This window comes from Eulemur rufifrons, chromosome 19, assembly GCF_041146395.1.
Source record: "Eulemur rufifrons isolate Redbay chromosome 19, OSU_ERuf_1, whole genome shotgun sequence".
NCBI classification, from domain to species: domain Eukaryota; kingdom Metazoa; phylum Chordata; class Mammalia; order Primates; family Lemuridae; genus Eulemur; species Eulemur rufifrons.
The window spans coordinates 58,898,951-58,918,986 of NC_091001.1; the positions used below are offsets into that span (position 1 = coordinate 58,898,951).

The 20,036-nt window shown below is 35.4% G+C and overlaps 1 protein-coding gene across 7 annotated transcripts in view; it reads left to right on the forward strand.

Moving 5' to 3' along the window:
* The window catches only part of EXOC6B (exocyst complex component 6B), a 563,953-nt gene that overhangs the window by 390,407 nt on the left and 153,510 nt on the right, over nt 1–20,036 (forward strand). For all 7 annotated transcript variants that reach the window (XR_011236208.1, XM_069494964.1, XM_069494962.1 and 4 more), the window contains one exon: nt 961–1,102. Coding sequence is in view for 6 of the 7 variants with exons in the window: in XM_069494964.1 (XP_069351065.1) it covers nt 961–1,102 (142 nt within the window). In the remaining variant the exon portion in view is untranslated. The remainder of the gene's footprint in view (nt 1–960; nt 1,103–20,036) is intronic.

A 20,036-nucleotide genomic window follows, 5' to 3' on the forward strand; every position in this document is an offset into this window, starting at 1 on the left:
AAATGCCCATCAATACATGAGTGGATTAGTAAAATGTGGTATATGTATACCATGGAGTATTACTCAGCTATAAGAAATAATAGTGATATAGAATCTCTTTTGTTCTCCTGGAGAGAGTTGGAACCCATTCTACTAAGTGAAGTATCCCAAGAATGGAAAAATGTATATGTCTTTTTATATGGCTGAAATATTTCATAATTTCAAAGGAAGGATAATTCACTAATTTGAGTTCAGGCTTTTAAAAACATATATCATTCTTTTAGAATGGATGATAAATAACATGGGAATAAAATTGATATATTGTGTACCTGGGAAAAATAGGTATATCTTCTATGTATGATGTGTAACTTTGACTTGGGACTAAGGTGTAATTCCCTACACGTAAAGTACTTAGAATCCTTTACAGAAGACAGTACAATATTAATTTTAAAATCCATATTTTAAAAATTAGAGTATATATTCATAAATCTCAGTATTTTCTAGGAAAACAAACTTTATGCTTTTAATTTTTTTTCAGGTAACTTTAATTATAAATCATTCTTTTCATTTTATATGTGTTAAATCATAAGCAGTAAACACTGGTTAATAGATAAGTTAGGGAGTATTGTTTACATTTGCTTTTTAAGAATTATATTTGAAAGGGAATCTGAAATTTATTCTCTATAAAATATTCTTTCTAAGTGTACTTAAGATTTTAAGTATTGTGTATCTACTTTCAATTTAGGAGAAAAAAGTGCTTATTGACTAAATAGCTGGGCTATGTGAATATCAGCTTAGTGTTATAGCTATCATGACTGATGGTTATGGAGCTAATATTTAATTCCAAGATTATCTGAATGCAAGGGTATCATGGTGGGGAGATCCTTAGAGAAATTCCTTATTAAAAAAAGCAGGTATCTTAGTTTTTGTTGGAATTTCATTACATTCATTAACTTTATCATTTACACTCTTGTATTTCAGGGAAAGGTGGCTCAGACAGCATGTATGTCTGCTTGCAAGCATTTAGCCACATCCTTGATGCAACTTTTGCTGGAAGCTGAAGTAAGACAGCTCACCTTGGGAGCATTACAGCAGTTCAACTTGGATGTCAGAGAATGTGAACGTAAGACAGTGAACCATTCCTTTGCTTGTTTGTCTTACCTGCATTCTCACTTCTGTGGGAAAAAAAAGTTTTAGGTCTGTAGAACCCTTGTTCCTGATGGAGTCAAAGAACACCTAGATGACAGAGATAACTTATAGGACATCTAGAATTAGAGTCTATCAGGAAGCTAATTCAAGCACCCAAAAGTCCTTAGACCCATATTTAGAATAGAGAAGATCCCTGGCCACAAGGAAGTTTGCAATCTAAAGGGGAATATAAGGCAGGCATGCATTTTATAGACACCAAAGCAAACCTGATTGGCCCAAAGACTTCAAAAAAATGTGATTCCCAACTACTTTCTTTTAATATTCTATTTTAAAACTAACTACATCTTATCTGCAAACTCTTCTTAGCCTTAAGAACAAATGGTGTGTGCATTAATCAGTTAGAAATGCTTTCTATTATGGGAAACAGAAAACTTTACACAACTGCAAGCAAATAAGTTTTACTTTTCTCAGAGTTAATCAGTTGTATTGATTTAGTTGCTAAGTGATGTCATTTGTTTCTTCTCTTTTCCTTTTATTAAGAAAATAAAAACCATTTTAGGAGATCCATAGCAAACTTCCCTGATTGTCTCATTGATCAAACCCAGCCACATGTCACTTCTAGCTGTAAGGGAGGCTGAGAGATTGAATGTCTGGTAAAGTAAAAGAAGAGCATCAATATTGGCATAGTTGACTCATTGTGAATTGTCCACTTGGGGTTGAACACAAAATTAGGCTTTGGTTAAGAAGGAATGAAGAGTGTTGTGTGTTCCCTGTGCTGTCAGTGAGAAATGAAAATGAACAGAAAATGATGTGACTTCTGGAATTTTTTTTCTGATAAAAAAAATTAAAATAGTGGAAAATTACATGAGACTGTCTGATGACACCCTTGCCCCATCTTTTACTTTAACTACTTATTGGTTTCCCTTGCTTGACCTTTGATGGCTGGAAATTAATGTTTTATTGGCCATGCTCTTTTTAATTTAAAAAGATACTAATAGGGATTTCCATTTCCAACCATCACAGAGTAAAAGGTATCAAAATCACCCTTTTACCGTAAACAGCTGTAAAATTGGATAAACTATATGAAACAAGTCCTTTCATGCTTTGGACAGCAGACAGCACAAGGATGTGATCTTTCAGAGAAGGGAAACATAAAAGGTAAACTTCACACTCCCTCTGCCTTTCTGTCTGGGGTTATTATCTAAACAGCAGTGCAGCAAAGTAGAGACCAAAAAAAGGCAGTGTTTTCACACAGGAAAACAACAACAACAACAACAGAGATTAGCGTATATGCCCCATATGTTGGGCAACATACCAGAGAGCAGAAAAGTAGCTATAGAAATTCAGAAAAGTAGCTATAGAAATTGGCACTGGAGAGCCCTTGAGGCCTTGTTCAAATATTTAGTTGCCATATGTAGGGTGAAACTCTGTGAGGATTGACAGAGAATAGCTGCTGGAGGTCTGTGAGATGGATGAGGATGTCAAAGGTCACCGAGTAGTACTAGATATTGCAATTCTGACCAAGCAGAGTGAAGAGACCAGCTAAATATCTTGTGCATTCAGTAAAACTCTGGAAGGGTAGGTCTTAAGAATGCTACTCAAGCTCTCGAGTAAGAGCTACTCTTTTTTTTTCTGAATTGCATTTATTTATAATATACAACATGTTGTTTTGAAATATGTATGCATTGCAAAATAGACAAATTGATCTAATTAATGTATGTATTACTTCACATACTTTTTTGTGGTGAAAAGTGCTTAAAATTTCCTTTCTTAGTAATTTTCAACTGTTTAATACATTGTTATTAACTATAGTCATCATGTTATATAATAGATCTCTTATACTGATTTCTCCTATCTAACTAAAATTTTGTATCTTTTGATCAACATCTCCCCAACCTCACCCCCGGCCCCTGGTAACCACCATTCTACTCTCTACTTCTATGAACTCAACTTTTTTAGATTCCACATATATGTGAGATTACGTAGTATTTGTCTTCCTGTACCTGGCTTTTTTCACCTATCATAATGTCCTCCAGGTTCATCCATGTTGTTGGAAATGACAGGATTTCTTTCTTAAGGCTGAATAATATTCTATATTTCATTGTGTATATATACCACATTTTCTTTATCCATTTATCTACTGATGAATACTTAGGTTGATTCTGTATCTTGGCTATTGTGAATAATGCTGCAATGAACAGTGAAGATATCTCTTTGACACACTGATTTCATTTCCTCTGAATGTATACCCAGGAGTAGCATTGCTGAATCATATGGTAGTTCTATTTTTAATTTTTTGAGGAATTTCCATACTCTTATATAATGGCTGTACTTATTTACATTCCCACCAACAATGCACAGGGGTTTCATTTTTCCACATCCTTGCCCGGACTTGTTATCTTTTGTCCTTTTGATAATAGCCATCCTAACACGTGTGAGATGATATCTCATTGTGGTTTAAATTTGCATTTCCATAATGATTTTGAAAATTTTTTTCTATTCCTGTTGGCCATTTCTATGTCTTCTTTTTAGAAATATCTATTTGGTTCTTTTCTCCATTTCTAAATTGAATTATTTCTTTTCTTACTATTTAATTGTTTGAGTTTTTTGCATATTTTGGATAGTATCCCCAACAGCTACTCTTCACCCACCCTAACAAAGCCTAATAACAAGACTTGACAAGATACAGCTACTCTGCCAATATATTATAATACATGCCTTCTAAACAAAACTCAACAGTCTTTGAAGAGGAAGACAAATTCCACACTCTCAACCACAGCATCCATAATTTTATAGCACAAAGCGAAAATATGACATGAAGAGAAACAGGAAAATGTGATCCATAACAGAAGAAAAAATAGGCAATAGAAAGAGACCCTCTGATAGCAAGTGTGTTGTAAATTACAGAGAGGGGCTTTAGAAAATTTAATATAATATATTCAGTAATTTAAAAGATAAGGTAGACATAATGCATGACTGTAGCTGAAAGTTTTCAAGGTTTGAGAAGCAGTATTAACCCACTGATTCAAAAAGCTCAAAAAAACTTTAGCAGAATTAACACAAAGAAAGCCACACTGAGGCACATTATAGTTAGATTGCTAAATAACAATTAAGAGAAAAATTTTAAAGCATCCAAAGAAGAATGGCCATAATACAAAATCAAGACCAATAAGAGCTACTGTCAGTTTCTTATCAGAAACAGTACAAATTAGAAGGCAGTAGAACAATGTCTTTAAAGTGCTAAAGAAAAACAAAACCAAATCTGCCAACCTAAAACTCTGTCTTGTGAAAATATCCTTCAAAAATAAGAGTAAAACAAAGACATTTTTAAATAAATAGAAGTTGAGACAATTTGTCACCAGAAATCTGTACCACTACAAATATTAATATAAAATGTAGTTTTTCAGGTTAAAGGAAAGTGATACTATATGTCAACCTGGATCTATGGTGTGGATTACATTGTTCAAAGATGCCTACAACAATATCTTCTTTACCACATTTTTTAAATTAATAGAACCCTAACACTAACTTATTAAGCAATGACTTCTAATTCTCCTCCCCTTACATCTGGGCAAGCTTGTGAGTTGATTATAACCAATAGAATATGGCATTAGTAGCCCCTTGTGACTTCTGAGGCTAGGTCATAAAGGATGATGCAGACTTCATCTCCTTGGTTAGTTGCTGTGTAAGAAGTCCAGCTACCCTGAGGCTTCCATGCTGTGAGGAAGTCCAAGCAATGCTTATATGGACCAGAGACCACGTGAAGAAGACCTGAAAGTATTTCAGTAAAGGTGCCTAGCTAATTTCCAGCTGTCTCATTGATATCCTTTCTTTATCTTTATTATTTTCTTCCTTCTATTTACATTTTATTTGCTATTCTTTTGTTAGTGTCTGTAGGTGGAAACTTAGATAATTTATTTGAAGTTTTTATCTTTTCTAATATGAACATTTTAATCTTAGAAATTATCTTCTAAGGCCAGGTACAGTGGGTGGCTCACGCCTGTAATCCTAGCACTCTGGGAGGCCAAGACAGGAGGATTGCTCGAGCTCAGGAGTTCGATACCAACCTGAGCAAGAACGAGACCCTGTCTCCACCAAAAATAGAAAAATTAGCCGGTCTCTTGGTGCGTGCTTGTAGTCCCAGCTACTCAGGAGACTGAGCAGGAGGATCGCTTGAGCCCATGAGCCCAGGAGTTTGAGGTTGCAGTGAGCTGTGATGATGCCACTGCACTCTATCTGGGGCGACACAGTAAGACTCTGTCCCCCCCCCCCAAAAAAAGAAAGAACGAAAGAAAAGAAATTATCCTCTAAATATTCGTGCAGCTTCAGTACACAAATTTCGATGTCTTGTGTTTTTTTTTTATTTAATTCAATATTTTCAAATTATTTTTTTGTTTTCTTCTTTGACCTATGGGCTACTTAGGAGTGTGTTCTTTACTTCTCAAATATTTAGAAAAATTTGTAGATATACTTCTCTTATAGATTTCTAGTTTAGTTTGTTTTTGATCAAAGAGCATACTTTGTATAATTTCATTTCTCTTAAATTTATTGAGACATGTTTTATGACCCAGTATATGGTCTAGTTTGGTAAATGTTCAATTTGCACTTGGAAAGAATGTATATTCTGCTGTTATTGTGTGGATTAATCTGTAGTTATCAAATGTATAAAGTTGATTGATAGTGTTATTCAAAGTATCCTCTAGTCTTACTGATTTTCTTTGTACTTGTTTTATCAATTACTGAGAAGAGTGTTTAAATCTCCAATTTTATTCATGGATTTCAATTCTATCAGTTTAAGTTCTATTGTGACATTCAGTTTTGTGCTTAGAATTGTTATGTCCCCATGATGGATTGACACTTTCATTAGTATGAAATGACCTTCTTTATTCCTTATAATATTCCTTGTTTGGAAAATCTACTTTGTGTGATATTAGTGTATTCTCACTCAACTTTCTTATGATTTACATTTGCGTAAGTGTATTATTGTCCATCCTTTTTTTAACATTTTAAAAATATAATTTAAAATTGTGCACAACATATAGGCAAGTTTTATTTTTTTATCCAGTATGGCAATCTTCTATTTTTAATTGGATTGGTTAGGCCATTTATGTTTAATGTAATTTTTGATATGATTGGGCTTTCATCTACCTTCTTGCTATTTATTTTCTACTTTCTCTTTCATATTTTGCCCCACTTTTCCTCTTTCACTTCTTTTCTTTAGAATAACTAAGTTTATTTTTTCATTTTATGTGAACTGTGATTTATTGGCTTTAACTCTTTGTTTTATATTTTGGTTAATGTTACTGAATTTACAATATACATCTTTTACTTAACACAGAGTACCCAAAAATAATATACCATTTTGCATTTATGTAAGAATCTCACAACTGTATTGTTTTCCTATCTTTTGTCCTTTGTGCTATTGTTGACATAAATATTACTTCTACATAGTCTATAAACCGCATAATACATTATTATATTTTTGCTTTAAATAATCATTTACCTTTTAAATATATCTAGCAGTGATTAAAATATTTATTTTATGTTTACCCACATATTTACTATATTCAGCATTCTTCATACCTTTGTGTAGATTTAGATTTCCATCTTATATCATTTTTATTCTGCTGAGGGGCTTCCCTTAATATATATTATAGTGCAATTCCACATGTGTTAAATTTTCTAAAAATTTTTTCTAAGAAAATCTTTAGTTTGCCTTCATTTTGGAAGATATTTTCAAGGTACAAAGAATTCTAAGTTGACGGTTTCTTTTTCTTTTAATACTTTAAACATTTTTATACATTCCCTTCTGGCTGACATAGTTTCCAATAAGAAGTCTATTGTTATTCTTATCCTTGTCTTTGTTCCTCTGTACATGTTATGTTTCCCTTTCTCCACTTTTGAGATTTTCATTAGTGGTTCTCAGCAATTTCATCGTACTGTGCCTTTTTGTGGTGTTCTTTAGGTTAATTCTGCTTAGAATTCACTGAGTTTGGATATGCAAGTTTATAATTTTCATTAAATTTGAAAAGTCATTGGCCATTATTTCTTTCAATATCTTTTCTGTCTCTCCCTTCCCTCAAAATTCCCTTTACATATATTTTAGATCATTTCACGTTGTCCCATAGCTTACTAATGGATGCTCTGTTTATTATTTTTTTAATCTTCTTTTCTTCTCAAGAGCTTATTTGGAGGTTCTAGCAGGGGTGCACAGCTACTCATATACCCTTAACCAAAGAATGGTCCTCCTCTATCTGGGAACGTCCCCTCTTCTTTGACTGAGTGCACAGCTTTGGGAGGGATGCACATGAAGAGGGGAGGAAGGAAGGGTATGCTGCCTATCCTGCTAGATCAGCTGAATCAACCCTGGCAATGAGTGGGGTGACAGATGTCACAGCCAGATCACCCTCATATCCACTCTTCTTTTCTTCTTTATATTCTTCATTTTGGATGGTTACTATTGCTATTTCTTCAAGTTCTTTGAACTTTCCTTTTGTTGTATCTAATCTGCTATTTGTCTACTTCAATGTATTTTTCATTTCAGGTACTGGTTTTCTACATCTATATGAACTGCATTTGGTTCATTTTTCCTATCTTGTATTTCTCTCCTCATAATGCTCATGTTCCTCTTCCTTCTTTAACATGTGGAACATTTTTATAATAGCTACTTAATGGTTCCATTCTACCAGTTCCATCATTTGTAAATTTTCCAGGTCTGTTTCTGTTACTGATTTTTCTTTTCTCCTGGTTATGGGTCATACTTTGCTATTTCTTTGTATTCCTGGTCATTGTTTATTAGATATTTTTACATATTAAATTTTATGTTCTTGGGCACTGTATTTTGTTGTATTCTTTTAAATTGTGTTAGATTTTGTTCTGACATTAAGTTACTTGGAATTGGATACATTTGAGACTTGCTCTTAAGCATATAATGGGTGCATAGAAGCCTTTTGTCTAGGTCTAATTTAATGTCAATTCTAAAATAGTGCCTTTTAGAGGATTCCGCTCAATGCCCTGGATATCTGGAGGTCTTTCAACTCTGGCTGTGTTCTGGTGGGAACAAAAAGTATGCCCAGCCCTATAAGAGCTTCACAAATAATTCTACCTATTCATGTCTGGTGTTTTTTCCCCTAGTCTTTGGTAATTTCTTCCTATACTTGCACAAATTAGTACTCCACCAAATATCCAGTGGGACCTTTCTATGATTTTCCTGAGTGTTTTTTTTCATAGTGTCCTCCTCTCTGGTACTCAGCCCTGCAAATACTAGTTACCTTTGTGTCCTTGACTCTAGTCTCTGTCTTTTCAACTTGGTAAGATAACCATGTTCTGTTTGGGTTCCCTCCCTTTGCCTGCTTTGTATCACAGCCTGGAAACTGCCTCTAGGCAGGCTCACCTGGTTCATATTCTTTCTCTCAGTATCATACTATCTGTGGAATCATAGTCCTGCATTGCCTCTTGTCTAATATCTAAACCCATTCCTTCAGATGTTTTTGTTCAGTTTTCTGTTTGTTTTTTTTTTTTCCTACAGTGGAAAGATTAGTGCTCTGCCTATTAGTCCATCATAACTAGTAGTAGAATCAAGAGAATATCTTTTCGAGGTTTTTTAGGTTTTTACTTATGGAAATATCATGGAAAATTTGGGGGAAAAAGAAAAGTACAAAAAAGAAAATAAAAATTGCCATAACCTCACCATTCAGAAATAAGCACACTTCCAGGCCTTTCATCTAGGCATGATAATGTCCAACAGCAACATTAGCCAAAATTGCATCCGAGTAGCCAAATTGTTTCATTAGTCCTCTGTCTTAACTAATTATTTACTAGGAGAATGAAAACATAGTGATTGGCTATACCAATCAAAACTGATTCTTGAAGCTGAGTATGAAGTCATCCTTTCCTGAGTTTCGAGGAAAAAGTAGAAACTCATTCTCTTATAAAGAAAAGGAAGAATAGGGCTTTGGTGCATTTTGGTGCAGAAAATAAGACTGCATTTTCTGATATTGATAAGAGAGAAACAGGAATGAAGGATGATAAAGCTGAAATATATGCACTTTGAGGAGTGATGATGATCTGGGAGAAACAGTGAAGAATAAGAAAAATGCCCATCTTATGGCCTGATTTTGAAGTACATTTTGTTTAGAAGACTAAGCAGCTTCCACTTGAGAGAACTCTAGGGGAATCAGCATCCTTACTGCAGAGCCAGTTTTTAATTAATACTAAGGGAGAGAGATCATTCAATGAAAAAGTGGAAACACAATAGATTTTGTTAACCATGTAAAAGGGGTTCCAGAGAGCCAGTATCTTATCTGAAAAGCCATTCAGTATTTGCAATAACCTTTCAGATTTAGGATCAACTTGAAGCTAACATTTGAAAGGTATGACAGTACCGCTAATAACCATAATATCAGCACTGAAATTTTTTTTTCGTATATAATGGAGCCACCAAGGTTCATTGATTTAGAATTTAATGTTTCATTCCTGATTGGCAGTAATTTGTCTGTCAAGAAATTTTCCGTGGACATTTATTTTACTTTAAAAGAAAGAACTCTATTCTATGTCTTTTCCTATACCACCCTCCTCATTTTTTTTCTTTAGATGCTCAGTGGTCTATAAAAAAATCTTAAAGAAATGATACATAAAATTCAAGTAACTATACAGAGGCGTATAAAAGCAGTCCCAAATGACAAGATAATTATCACTTACATCTTTCTACCCAGTGGGGTGTATGCCTGAGATATTTTCCCTTTTTGTCTGTGAGTCCTTGGAAGAACTGTGTAAGTCCTGAAAGAAATCAAACTCTGGACAAGATAGAATGTGAACGTACCTTGGGTGTTTGACTCTGAGGCCTGGGCTGCCGTTTTCTTAGATCCCAAATGCCAAGAGGAATTACGTGTACTACCAAGAGCCTGAGTTATTCAGATAGTACAGTTTAATCATTAAGAATGTAGATTTTACAGTCACCTCAACAGAATGAATTCACGTTGCCACTTACTTTTAGTGTGACCATGTATAAATTACTTAACACCCCTCACAGCCCCATTTATGAAAAAGGAATATTATAGAGATAGGGGTTAGAAGTAAATGAGATAATACATGAAAGTGTTTATTTCATTGGCTAGTAAAGCTCTAGGAATGCAATAATTAGTAGCTATTCCTGTTGTTATCATTATTGTCATTATCAGTAGCAACAGGTAGCATATCTGCTAACTCTTATTCAGCATATCCAGCATATCTCAGAAGGCCTTTTGTAGACCATTTGAACCTTTGTCTGTAGTTTGTGAATCAGTTAGGTTTGGAGATTCCCTTTAATTTATATGGACATGGTGGCTCATGCCTGTAATCCCAGCACTTTGGAAGGCTGATGCAGGAGGATCACTTGAGGCCAGGAGTTTGAGATTAAACTGGAGCAACTCAGTCTCTATGGAAAAAAAAAAAAAAAAAAAAGCAACAACTTTAAAAATTAGCCGACTGTGGTGTTACGTGCCTGTAGTCCCAGCTACTCAGGAAGCTGAGGTGAAAGGATTGCTTGAATCCAGGAGTTTGAGGCTACAGTGATCAGTGATCATGCTGCTCCACTCCAGCCTGGGTGATAGAGGGAGACTCTGTTTCTTAAAAAAAAAAAAAAGAAAAGAAAAAGAAATTAACTTTTGTTTCTGGTTAATTGTCTGTAAAACTTCTATGGCTGTCCTGAAAGGTATGATTAGAAGTGATGATTTTCTAATTCTCTGCTTGATACATTACAACAAATCAGTAAGTTAGCTCAGCTGTTTTCTAGATATGGTAACTGCTTAGGGTACCGTTATCTAACAGGAGTGTTATTGTTAGGTAATTCTTACTGACAGGCTACCAAACCAAGTAACTTTAAGATAGAAGTCATAAGAAATTTAGGAGGTATGAAGAAATTATCCCTTTTCCTTTAAAAATTGACAGTGACCTCTGGGTTTTTCTGTTCTGTATGAAGTTCATCTTACATCTCTGTATGTTTATATATCTTATATTTGGTTTTCGATATTGAAACACATGGTCTTGTCAGAGAAAACTGGTTTTAAACACCAGTGGGTCTTAATTGCCTGATACCTCCTTGATCTATTGTATCTTTCATGCACTAGGATGTTCGGTCTGTGTCTGGGTTTGGAATTTCCCAAGCTATTTCTTTGTATATTCAAAATAAGGAGATATAGATTCATATTCCAGCTCAACCATTTGTTACCAGCATTAATTCAATAATTTGTTCATTTATTCAACAAATAGTTGTGGGCCCCTACACTGTGCAAAATACCATGCTGGAGGCTGAAGATAAAATGGGAAATCATGGATGTTAAATAGCAGAGTGACTTGATTAGATCTGTACTTTCAGAAGGAACTCTGCAATTCTCAGGAGCTTCAGAGACGAGTTAGAAGGCTGTTGCAGTGATCCATAATATAGATGATTTGGGAGCTCTAGCGTATATCCGCATGATGATTCAAGCCATGGGAGTGAATGAGTCAACTCATTTAACTTCACTGAGACCATCAATAAACTAGAAATATTAATTCCTGCTATATTTGTTTCACAGTATTGTTATGAAGTCAAATGAGATAATTAATGCAAAATCATTTATAAATAGCCATGGAATTTTTATTTATTATAATTTATTACAATTATCATTTTTTTACCCATGTGCCTTTCATTCCTACTTCCACTGATTTATGGTCTATAATGTTAAATATTTTCAGTTTTTAGTTATCTACTTAGATTCCTAAATTATTCAATAGATTTGTACATTAGGAATATAATTAAACCAAATCTAGGGCACATTTGGTTGCAAGGAAATGCAGCAATTGCATATTTTTATTAATAAATTTAGTGAAATCCATCGTTTCACAGGATCCATGAATCTTTTGCACAGAATAAGCCAGATACGTGAACTAGAAGATAATAGAATGCATCTCGCCATATACTTTCAGTTCTTCGATGGTCGTTAATCTGGGCTTTGGTTTACTGTTTTAGAAGGGAATAAAAGCCTCCAAAGCCTTCTATATCACCATTCTACCATAATTCTTACCACTCTACAGGTCAGGAAACCAATGTGGACATGAGGCCTACACTCAGGATTTAGAGAAACAACTTCAGAGTAAATTCATGGTTTCACTGAGCCTACTGTGATATAAAATAGTGGCAGAACACCATTTGTCACATAACTTCCCCACTCCAAAAGATCACATGGCTCTTTGTATCCCTGAAGAATTAGTTTTAGCTCACAATCAATATCCAGTAGTTCCTGAGAAATTTGAACATTTCCATCTTTTTGTATATGTTCACGAAAATAAATAGTTGCAAATTTGTAGTACAGCTGACTCCTCTGACTCAGATGTAAAATATTTTAGTGATATGAATCAGGGAAACCTAAATAGACTAAATAGGTTTTGCCACTGGGACTTCTAAACTAAGAATCTTTATAAAGAGATCTCTCTGAACTCTAGGTACCAGGTCCAAACAACTGCCAATTGACATAACTATGCTTGCTTCTTTTTATTTTCTCCACTACTTGAGTCCAGCTATCCTTGCCTTTCCAGTTCCTTATAATTAATTATCAACCTTCAGTCCTCTCCACGAGAGTCTCTCATAGGGCTTCAGGAATTCCTTTACCAATCTCTTCCAAATGTGAGGGAGAGGAAAGAAAGAAGAGTCCTCAGAAACCTGATGAGAAACATGGGAAAAGCATATATGACAGCTCCACACTATCATTCTTCTTTTGCAGCCTTTGAAGTTTGTATTATGCAAAGGGAGTTCTAGGCCTTAAATAATAACTAGCTAGGGCTAAGCCCAAATCTACCTCAGCAAACCAAGCAAACTGTGAAAGTAACTATTAGCTAATGCATTAAATAAAGCCTCTCCAATGAGATGCTCTATGATAGTTAAGTTGTCAATCAAAATTACGTTTAGCTGTTCTTGAAGAAGTAGTGCAAAATGCATATCCATAGTTTTCCCTGTTTTTGCTGAAGTTCCCTAGAAAACTCTTATATTTCCGTCTGGATATAATTCCTTTCTTCCCTACTCGTACTTGTTTTTCACCTTTGATCCCATGTTGTATTTAGATCGTAGTCACAGGACAAGATTCAATAAGGGATAGAGCATAGCAGAGTGCTACCCTTCTCTGGCAGTGCGATTGCAATGGAAAGCATTCTGGAGAAGAACAAGGGATCAGAGTTCCATGATTTCTCTCAGTACCCTTGCATTTATCAAGGAAATATGGTGAGATTATGAAGACAGCTGATACTTGAAATCAATTTAGGTGCTTGATTTTCAGCTCACTCAGCTATACAGCTGCAGGCAGAAGGGGATTACTGCAATAGAGCTTTATTATAGCTGTATGTTTTCTTGGATTCCTGAGCTGGGCATTCTAGGACAGAGCAGAATTTGCCCTGTTTTTGTTGTAAGTTGCTCTGCGTTGTTAAAAGTGATCATGTGACTCATGTTCCTCAGTCTCTTTAAATCCATAAATGACAGCAGAACCTAGTTCTCCAAAGCTTCACCCTCAGTGATAACATGTTCCCAGGTTACTTAAGGTAATATCTTAATTATGAGCTTGGCTGCCACATTCCATAGACTGTTGGCTTTTCATCTTGGGAAATGAAGTCTCAGTAGTCTCAATGCCTCTTTCCCTACCATCACCTCTAAGCAATTCCAAACATTTTACAGTTCATTCCCTAATAATAATCTATCTTAATTAGAGTATTTTTATTTTCAAATGTCTTAGTCCATTTCTCCTGCTATAACAAAATATTTGGGACTGGGCAATTTATAAACAGTAAAAATTTATATCTTATAGTTCTGGGGGCTAGAAGTCCAAGTTCAAGGCACTGGCAGGTTCGATGTCTAGTGAGGGCCCAGTCTCTTCTTCTGAGATGGTACCTTGTTGTTGCATCCCTCAGAGAGTTCAAATGTTGTGTCCTCATGGTAGAAGGGACAAAAGGGCAAAAAGGGCATAGCTAGTTCCCTTCAGTGCTTTTATAAGGTTACTAATTCCATTCATGAGGGCTGAGCCCTTATGGCCCAATCATCTCCTAAAGGCTTCACCTCTTAATACTGTTGCATTGAGGATTAAATTTCAGCATAAATTTTGTAAGGGACACAGACATTCAAACCATAGCAGCAAAGAGCAAAAATATGTTCAATTCAGTTCAAGAGTAAAGGACAGCTTATTTTTAAATATATGGGTTTCATAGGGTCCAAGAAAAACATAAACATTAGATTAGTTAGGGCAAGGACCCTGCTCAGTCTGCCCTGCTCAGTCCTTTCTTCTTAGGAGTTAGCATAGTGCCTGACATATGGTACTTGCATATTTGTTGAATGAGTAAATATGATACAATTAGCAACTGCTTTAGTTTCTGGATGTCTTCTGTAAGCCCTGAGAATTGGAGTCAATGAAGGTAGGAAGTAGCTCAAGATAGATGTCATGAGATACGGCTAGCAGGGCAAACTGAGATGTGGTTGGAATCTTAAGGACTATTCTCTTAGAAGGGTATGCAACTGTAGAGTCAGTGAGTGGCAATTTTAGTATTAATACATACATCCTACCACCAACTTATATGGATTATAAAGTCAGTTTTGCCACCAATTGAGTCAATCCTCAATATGCCAGTTATATAGTACATGATAATTAAAATCTTAGGTGATGGAAACAGATTGTCCTTTGAAATCTGGATTTCAATCTAGTAGTTTGGGCATATTCAATTCCTCCTCTCAACCTCAATTGCTACATTTGTGAAATGAATTTACAATGATACCCATCTCATAGACTTGTTGTAATGATTGAGTAATTACTATTGAACATGCTCAATAACTGTTAGTAGCCATCACCATTATCACCTTCATCATCATTGGAAAGAGTATTGGTGTGGAAGTCATTGTATTAAACCTCAGTTTTGCCACCAAGTAGCTATTACCTGTTTGGGCTTTGGGCTCCTCATTTATAAAATGAGAAAGATAGACTAGATGATCTCTGAATCTCTATTTAGTTCCAAGATATTGAGATATATTATGAGAAGGGAGATTGTGTGTATTATTTTTGTCTGTAGAGTTGTTATAAGGATTAAATTAGCTAATGTATGTGAAATGCTTTATACATCCTAGTAAATAAATATTTGTAAGTACTAAATATTAAATATATTTATTATAGTTTTCACTATAATTATATATGATCCCATGATCCCCAGGAGACTTATACAGTAGTACCCCTTATCCACAGGGCATATGTTCCAAGAGCCTCAGTGGATGCCTGAAATTGCAAATGGTACTGAACCCTATATAGTCAGGCGTCGCTTAATGATGGGGATATGTTCTGAGAAGTGCTTTGTTAGGTGATTTCATCATTTTGGGAACATCAAAGAGTGTAATTACACAAACCTAAATGGTACATCCTGCTACACATTTAGGCTACATGGTCTAGGCTATGTCTCCTAGGCTACAAACTTGTACAGCATGTTATAGTGCTGAATACTATAGGCAGCTATAACACAGCGGGAAGTATTTGGGTGTCTAAACATATCCAAACAGAAAAGGTAATGCATTGCACTAAGATGTTACTATGGCTATGACATCACTAGGTGATAGGAGTTTTTTAGCTCTATTTTAATTTTATGGGACCATCATTGTATACACACTCTGTAGTTGACCAAAATGTCATTAAGTGGCACATAACTGTATACACTATGTTTTTTCTTATATAGACATACCTAAAATTTAGTCTATAAATTAGGCACAGCAAGAAATTAACAACAATAAAATAGGACAATTATAACAATATATTATAATAAAATATATTTTATTTTATTATAATAAAATGGTTTATTGAATGTGGTTTCTCTCTCAAAATATTTTATTGTACTGTACTCACCTTTCTTCTTGTGATGATGTGAGATGATAAAATGTCTATGTGATGAGACAAAGTGAGGTGAATAACATAGGCGTTGTGACATAAATGGAAAATTCCAGAAATAAACAGCTCACAGATTTTGAATTCCTGAGTAGTGTGATGAAATGTTGCACTGTCCTGCTCAGTCCCACCACAGGACTTGAATCATCCCGTTGTCCAGGTATCCACATTGTATACACTACCCACCTATTAGTCACTCAGAAGCCACATCAGTTATCAGATCCACTGTCTCAGTATTGCAGTGCTTGTGTTCAGATAACCCTTATTTTACTTAGTAATGGTCCCAAAGTTCAAGAGTAAGTGATATAATATTTTCAGACCATGGTTGACTGTCGGTAAGTGCAATCATGGAAAGTAAAACCTTGGATAAGGGGGGGACTACTTCAAAGTATATGGAAGCAGAAAGCAAGCTTTACGTGATTGCTGTCAAGAACTTCAGCAATTCAATTGCCATTGCAATAAGGTCAATGATTTATTTCTGAAAGAAACTTTGTATGTAATTCTTTAAGGCAGGATTGTCTCAAAGTTTGTTTTATACTGTTTACCTTTTACTTTTGTATAATGTAGGTTGTTTTTTTGTTTGTTTGTTTTAAAGATATAGAGTCTCACTCTGCTGCCCTGGCTGGAGTGCAGTGGCTATTCACAGTCTTGATCATTGCTCACCCCAGCCTTGAACTTGCGGGTTCAAATGATACACTCACCTTAGCCTCCTGAGTAGCTGGGACTACAGGCATGTGCCACCATTCCCAGCTGGATAATGCTGGTTTAAGAAAGAAAGTCAAACTGTAGTCAATACCTGAAGTACTGTAGTGTTCTGGTAGAGATGTCAATGTGGTTGTGGGTGAGATCAGAATTGCCATAATGAACCATGTTAGCTAAGCAGTCCTGAACCTCAGAGAAGACTAAGAGTATGAATACATTTGTTTTGGAAACCTGGGTGTCCAGACATGAATACTGATAGAAATGGATTTGTAAAAAGAAAATGTGGCTGTCTGTGGAATTAAATAAATTTTGAAAATGTTCAATCATTGTAGCAAACAGTACCATTTCATATTAAGGGATTCTTATAAAAAAATCTTAATTTACTTTGTTTCCAATTAAATATGTAATATTAAATATTATAATTATAAATATTAAATATTTTAAGTACTTTATCCAAAGGACATTTTTGAAATTGTATGAATATTGTAGACATTTGGTACCTCTTCAAGAGTGAAAAGGGAGCCATCTTAAGAATGTAAGGTTTAAGGAGAGATGAATGGAGGAAGTTTGAGCCTAGTAAAATTTTAAACTTCGTCTACTGAGTTAAATGAAAATAACAGATGCCTCTCTTGTTAGAGAATATAGTGCTTGAAGATGCAAATTTCTTGTGGGTAGACCACTGAAAGATAGTTTGTGTGCTTCAGTATCATTAATTTCAGAAGCTGTAGCTGTTGTCCTTAGCCTTATCCTTCTGCATTATAATTTTAAAACAACCCTTTTTTTTCCTGCTCTCTTCCATCTGATAAACATTAAAGTCAGAATATTGATGATAGACTTTGAGTTTGTATGCAGATATAAACTTGTTTCCTATAATTTGCAGTGTTCTGCACATGTGAAAATCTAAGGGTAATTAGTTGTTATTGCTTTAATGTGATGAAGACAATAACATGCTCCAAGAGAAAAGCTCCATGGCTAATAAATTTTGTCTTTTGGTGGATGGACTGGTTAATGGAATCAGAAAAATATTTTATGTCTGTTCTTTACAATAATGTTTTCATTCTCTACTGGAGATATTAATATATAGGGATTTGGGTAGCCAGTCTTCGTTACAGCATACTTTTCTTTATTCATTTTATCATTTGGTTTCCCTTTTTTTCAGTTTTGCTGTATATTCTTGTTTCTAACAATTCATCTTGTAATCAACCATTCATTCTCTGTATTCCTTTTTTTCTCTATAGGAGCTGGCACACTGTAGATATTTTATGTAAGAAATCATACTTAAAACTCAAGTGCAGTGGGAATTTGTAGTGTGAAAGTAGGGACCATAACCTGATATCATTGGTATCATTTTCTCAGGTGCACAACCCTCAATCAACCCGTGCAAAAGCTTCTTTGGAAACTTAAGGATTGTGTAGCTTTGTCTCTCCTCCACCTCCCAGGCCCTTACTATTTTTTTTTTTTAAGAATTGAGCTTGGATTCTCAGATCTAAAATGGTGTGTGAAGAACACAAACTGCAAATATCTTCCCTAAATCAAAAATAGGCAGTTAAAAAGCTCTGCTTTTTTTGCTGTTGTCTTACCATGCCTACTAGGCTTGTCATGGTAGGTGCTATGCTTTTATGATATGCCTTTCTTAGCTATGGAGCACCCAAAGAGAAGGCCTCCTTGCCATTAAAATGGCAGTGTCACTTCTCTTTGACTATGGATGATGGACTCTATACCCTCTGGGAGGGCTTTTCTCAGACATGGGTCAGCGAGTAGTGCCCACTCAGCAGTTATTTTGGTTTATGGGCTGAAGTTCCTTGAATTCCAGGAGATAAGGCAGTCATTGTTTCTCTAAGCCCAATGTCAGACACCTGGTCATTTAATAGTAGGTGCTGCCAACCTGAGCAGTGGGGGTGGGCAATCTGCTCCTCCTCACCTTGGCCTAAGATGCCATCCTTGTCAAGAAAATGGAGATGGATCATACTGCTCTAACCTTGTTATACATCACTGTCAAGCCATGCTATTGGCTTCCAGAGATTGGCTAACACAGGCAAAGTACCTTTTCTGGCAGCAGATGTTACCTTGGATTGTTTGTAGGGGATTTTAGTGATGAGGGAGTACAAAGGACCTGCTACATGAAGGATCATAATTTGCAAATAAGCCTCTTTTCTGTGGCAGGCTCTCCCAATACCCTGAAATTCTGTCTGGGTGTTTGGTAAATGTGGTACTTATCCCAGGTCTAGCTAAGGACAGTGGCTAGTTCCTCTTTGAAATTGTTCAGCTTTTATTCCCTGGTTTTCTTTCAGGGGGTATCGAGGGAAGCAGGGATAGGGGGAACGGGAGTAGTGGTAAGAGATCTAACTTATTCAATGAATAGTTTCCAAAAGGCCATTTTTCTGCTGCATGGTTTCGAAAAGGAGAGGACCATAATTTTTTTTTTTTAATGGTTAGTCCAAAGTTGGTGCTCCTTCCGTCTTTCTCTACATTTTCCATTTTAGCTCTTTCACGTTTCATTCCTTATTTTTTGACAACTTTTTGACCTTATACACTTTGGAAATTTGGGGGACCAGAAAAATTAAGAAATGCCATTTTTTTTTTTTTGAGATAGTATCTCACTCTATCACCTGGCCTAGAGTGCAATGGCATCATCATAGCTCACTACAACCTCAAATTCCTGAGCTCAAGCGATCCTCCTGCGACAGCCTCCCTAGCAACTGGGACTACAAGGTGCGTGCCACCACGCCCAGCTAATTTTTCAATGTTTTTAGAGATGAGGTCTCTCTCTTGCTCAGGCTGGTCTTGAACTCCTGGCCTCAAGTGATCCTCCCACCTTTGCATCCCAAAGTGCTAGGATTACAGGTATGAGCCACCTGCCTGGCAGAAATGCCATTTCTTAAAGAAGAAAAAGTATATTTCTTTAAGAAAAAGATGATTATTGCTACATTCATATCACTTGACCTTGGTTCCAGACTTGGTAAAACAAGTTTTCTTACAGTTAAAGTAGTATATCATAATAATTTCTTAATCTCCAAAGCCTTTTTACTGCTTTTTATTAGAAACTGTATAAAACAATTATTCAGAAGTTTCATTAATCCCTGTGATTTGCTTGAAAACACTCAGAAGCATTTTGAAGGATAAACGAGCCAGTAGAAACAACAGCTCATCTTAATCATTCCAAACCAGAAACCTCACCATTAGCCCAAGAGCAATGTATGGTCATCTCTTTTGGCTCTATCAACTAACTCCAAACATCATCTCAGTTGAAAATTATTTGACTTCTTTTGCACTGCTGCCTCCTTCCATCAG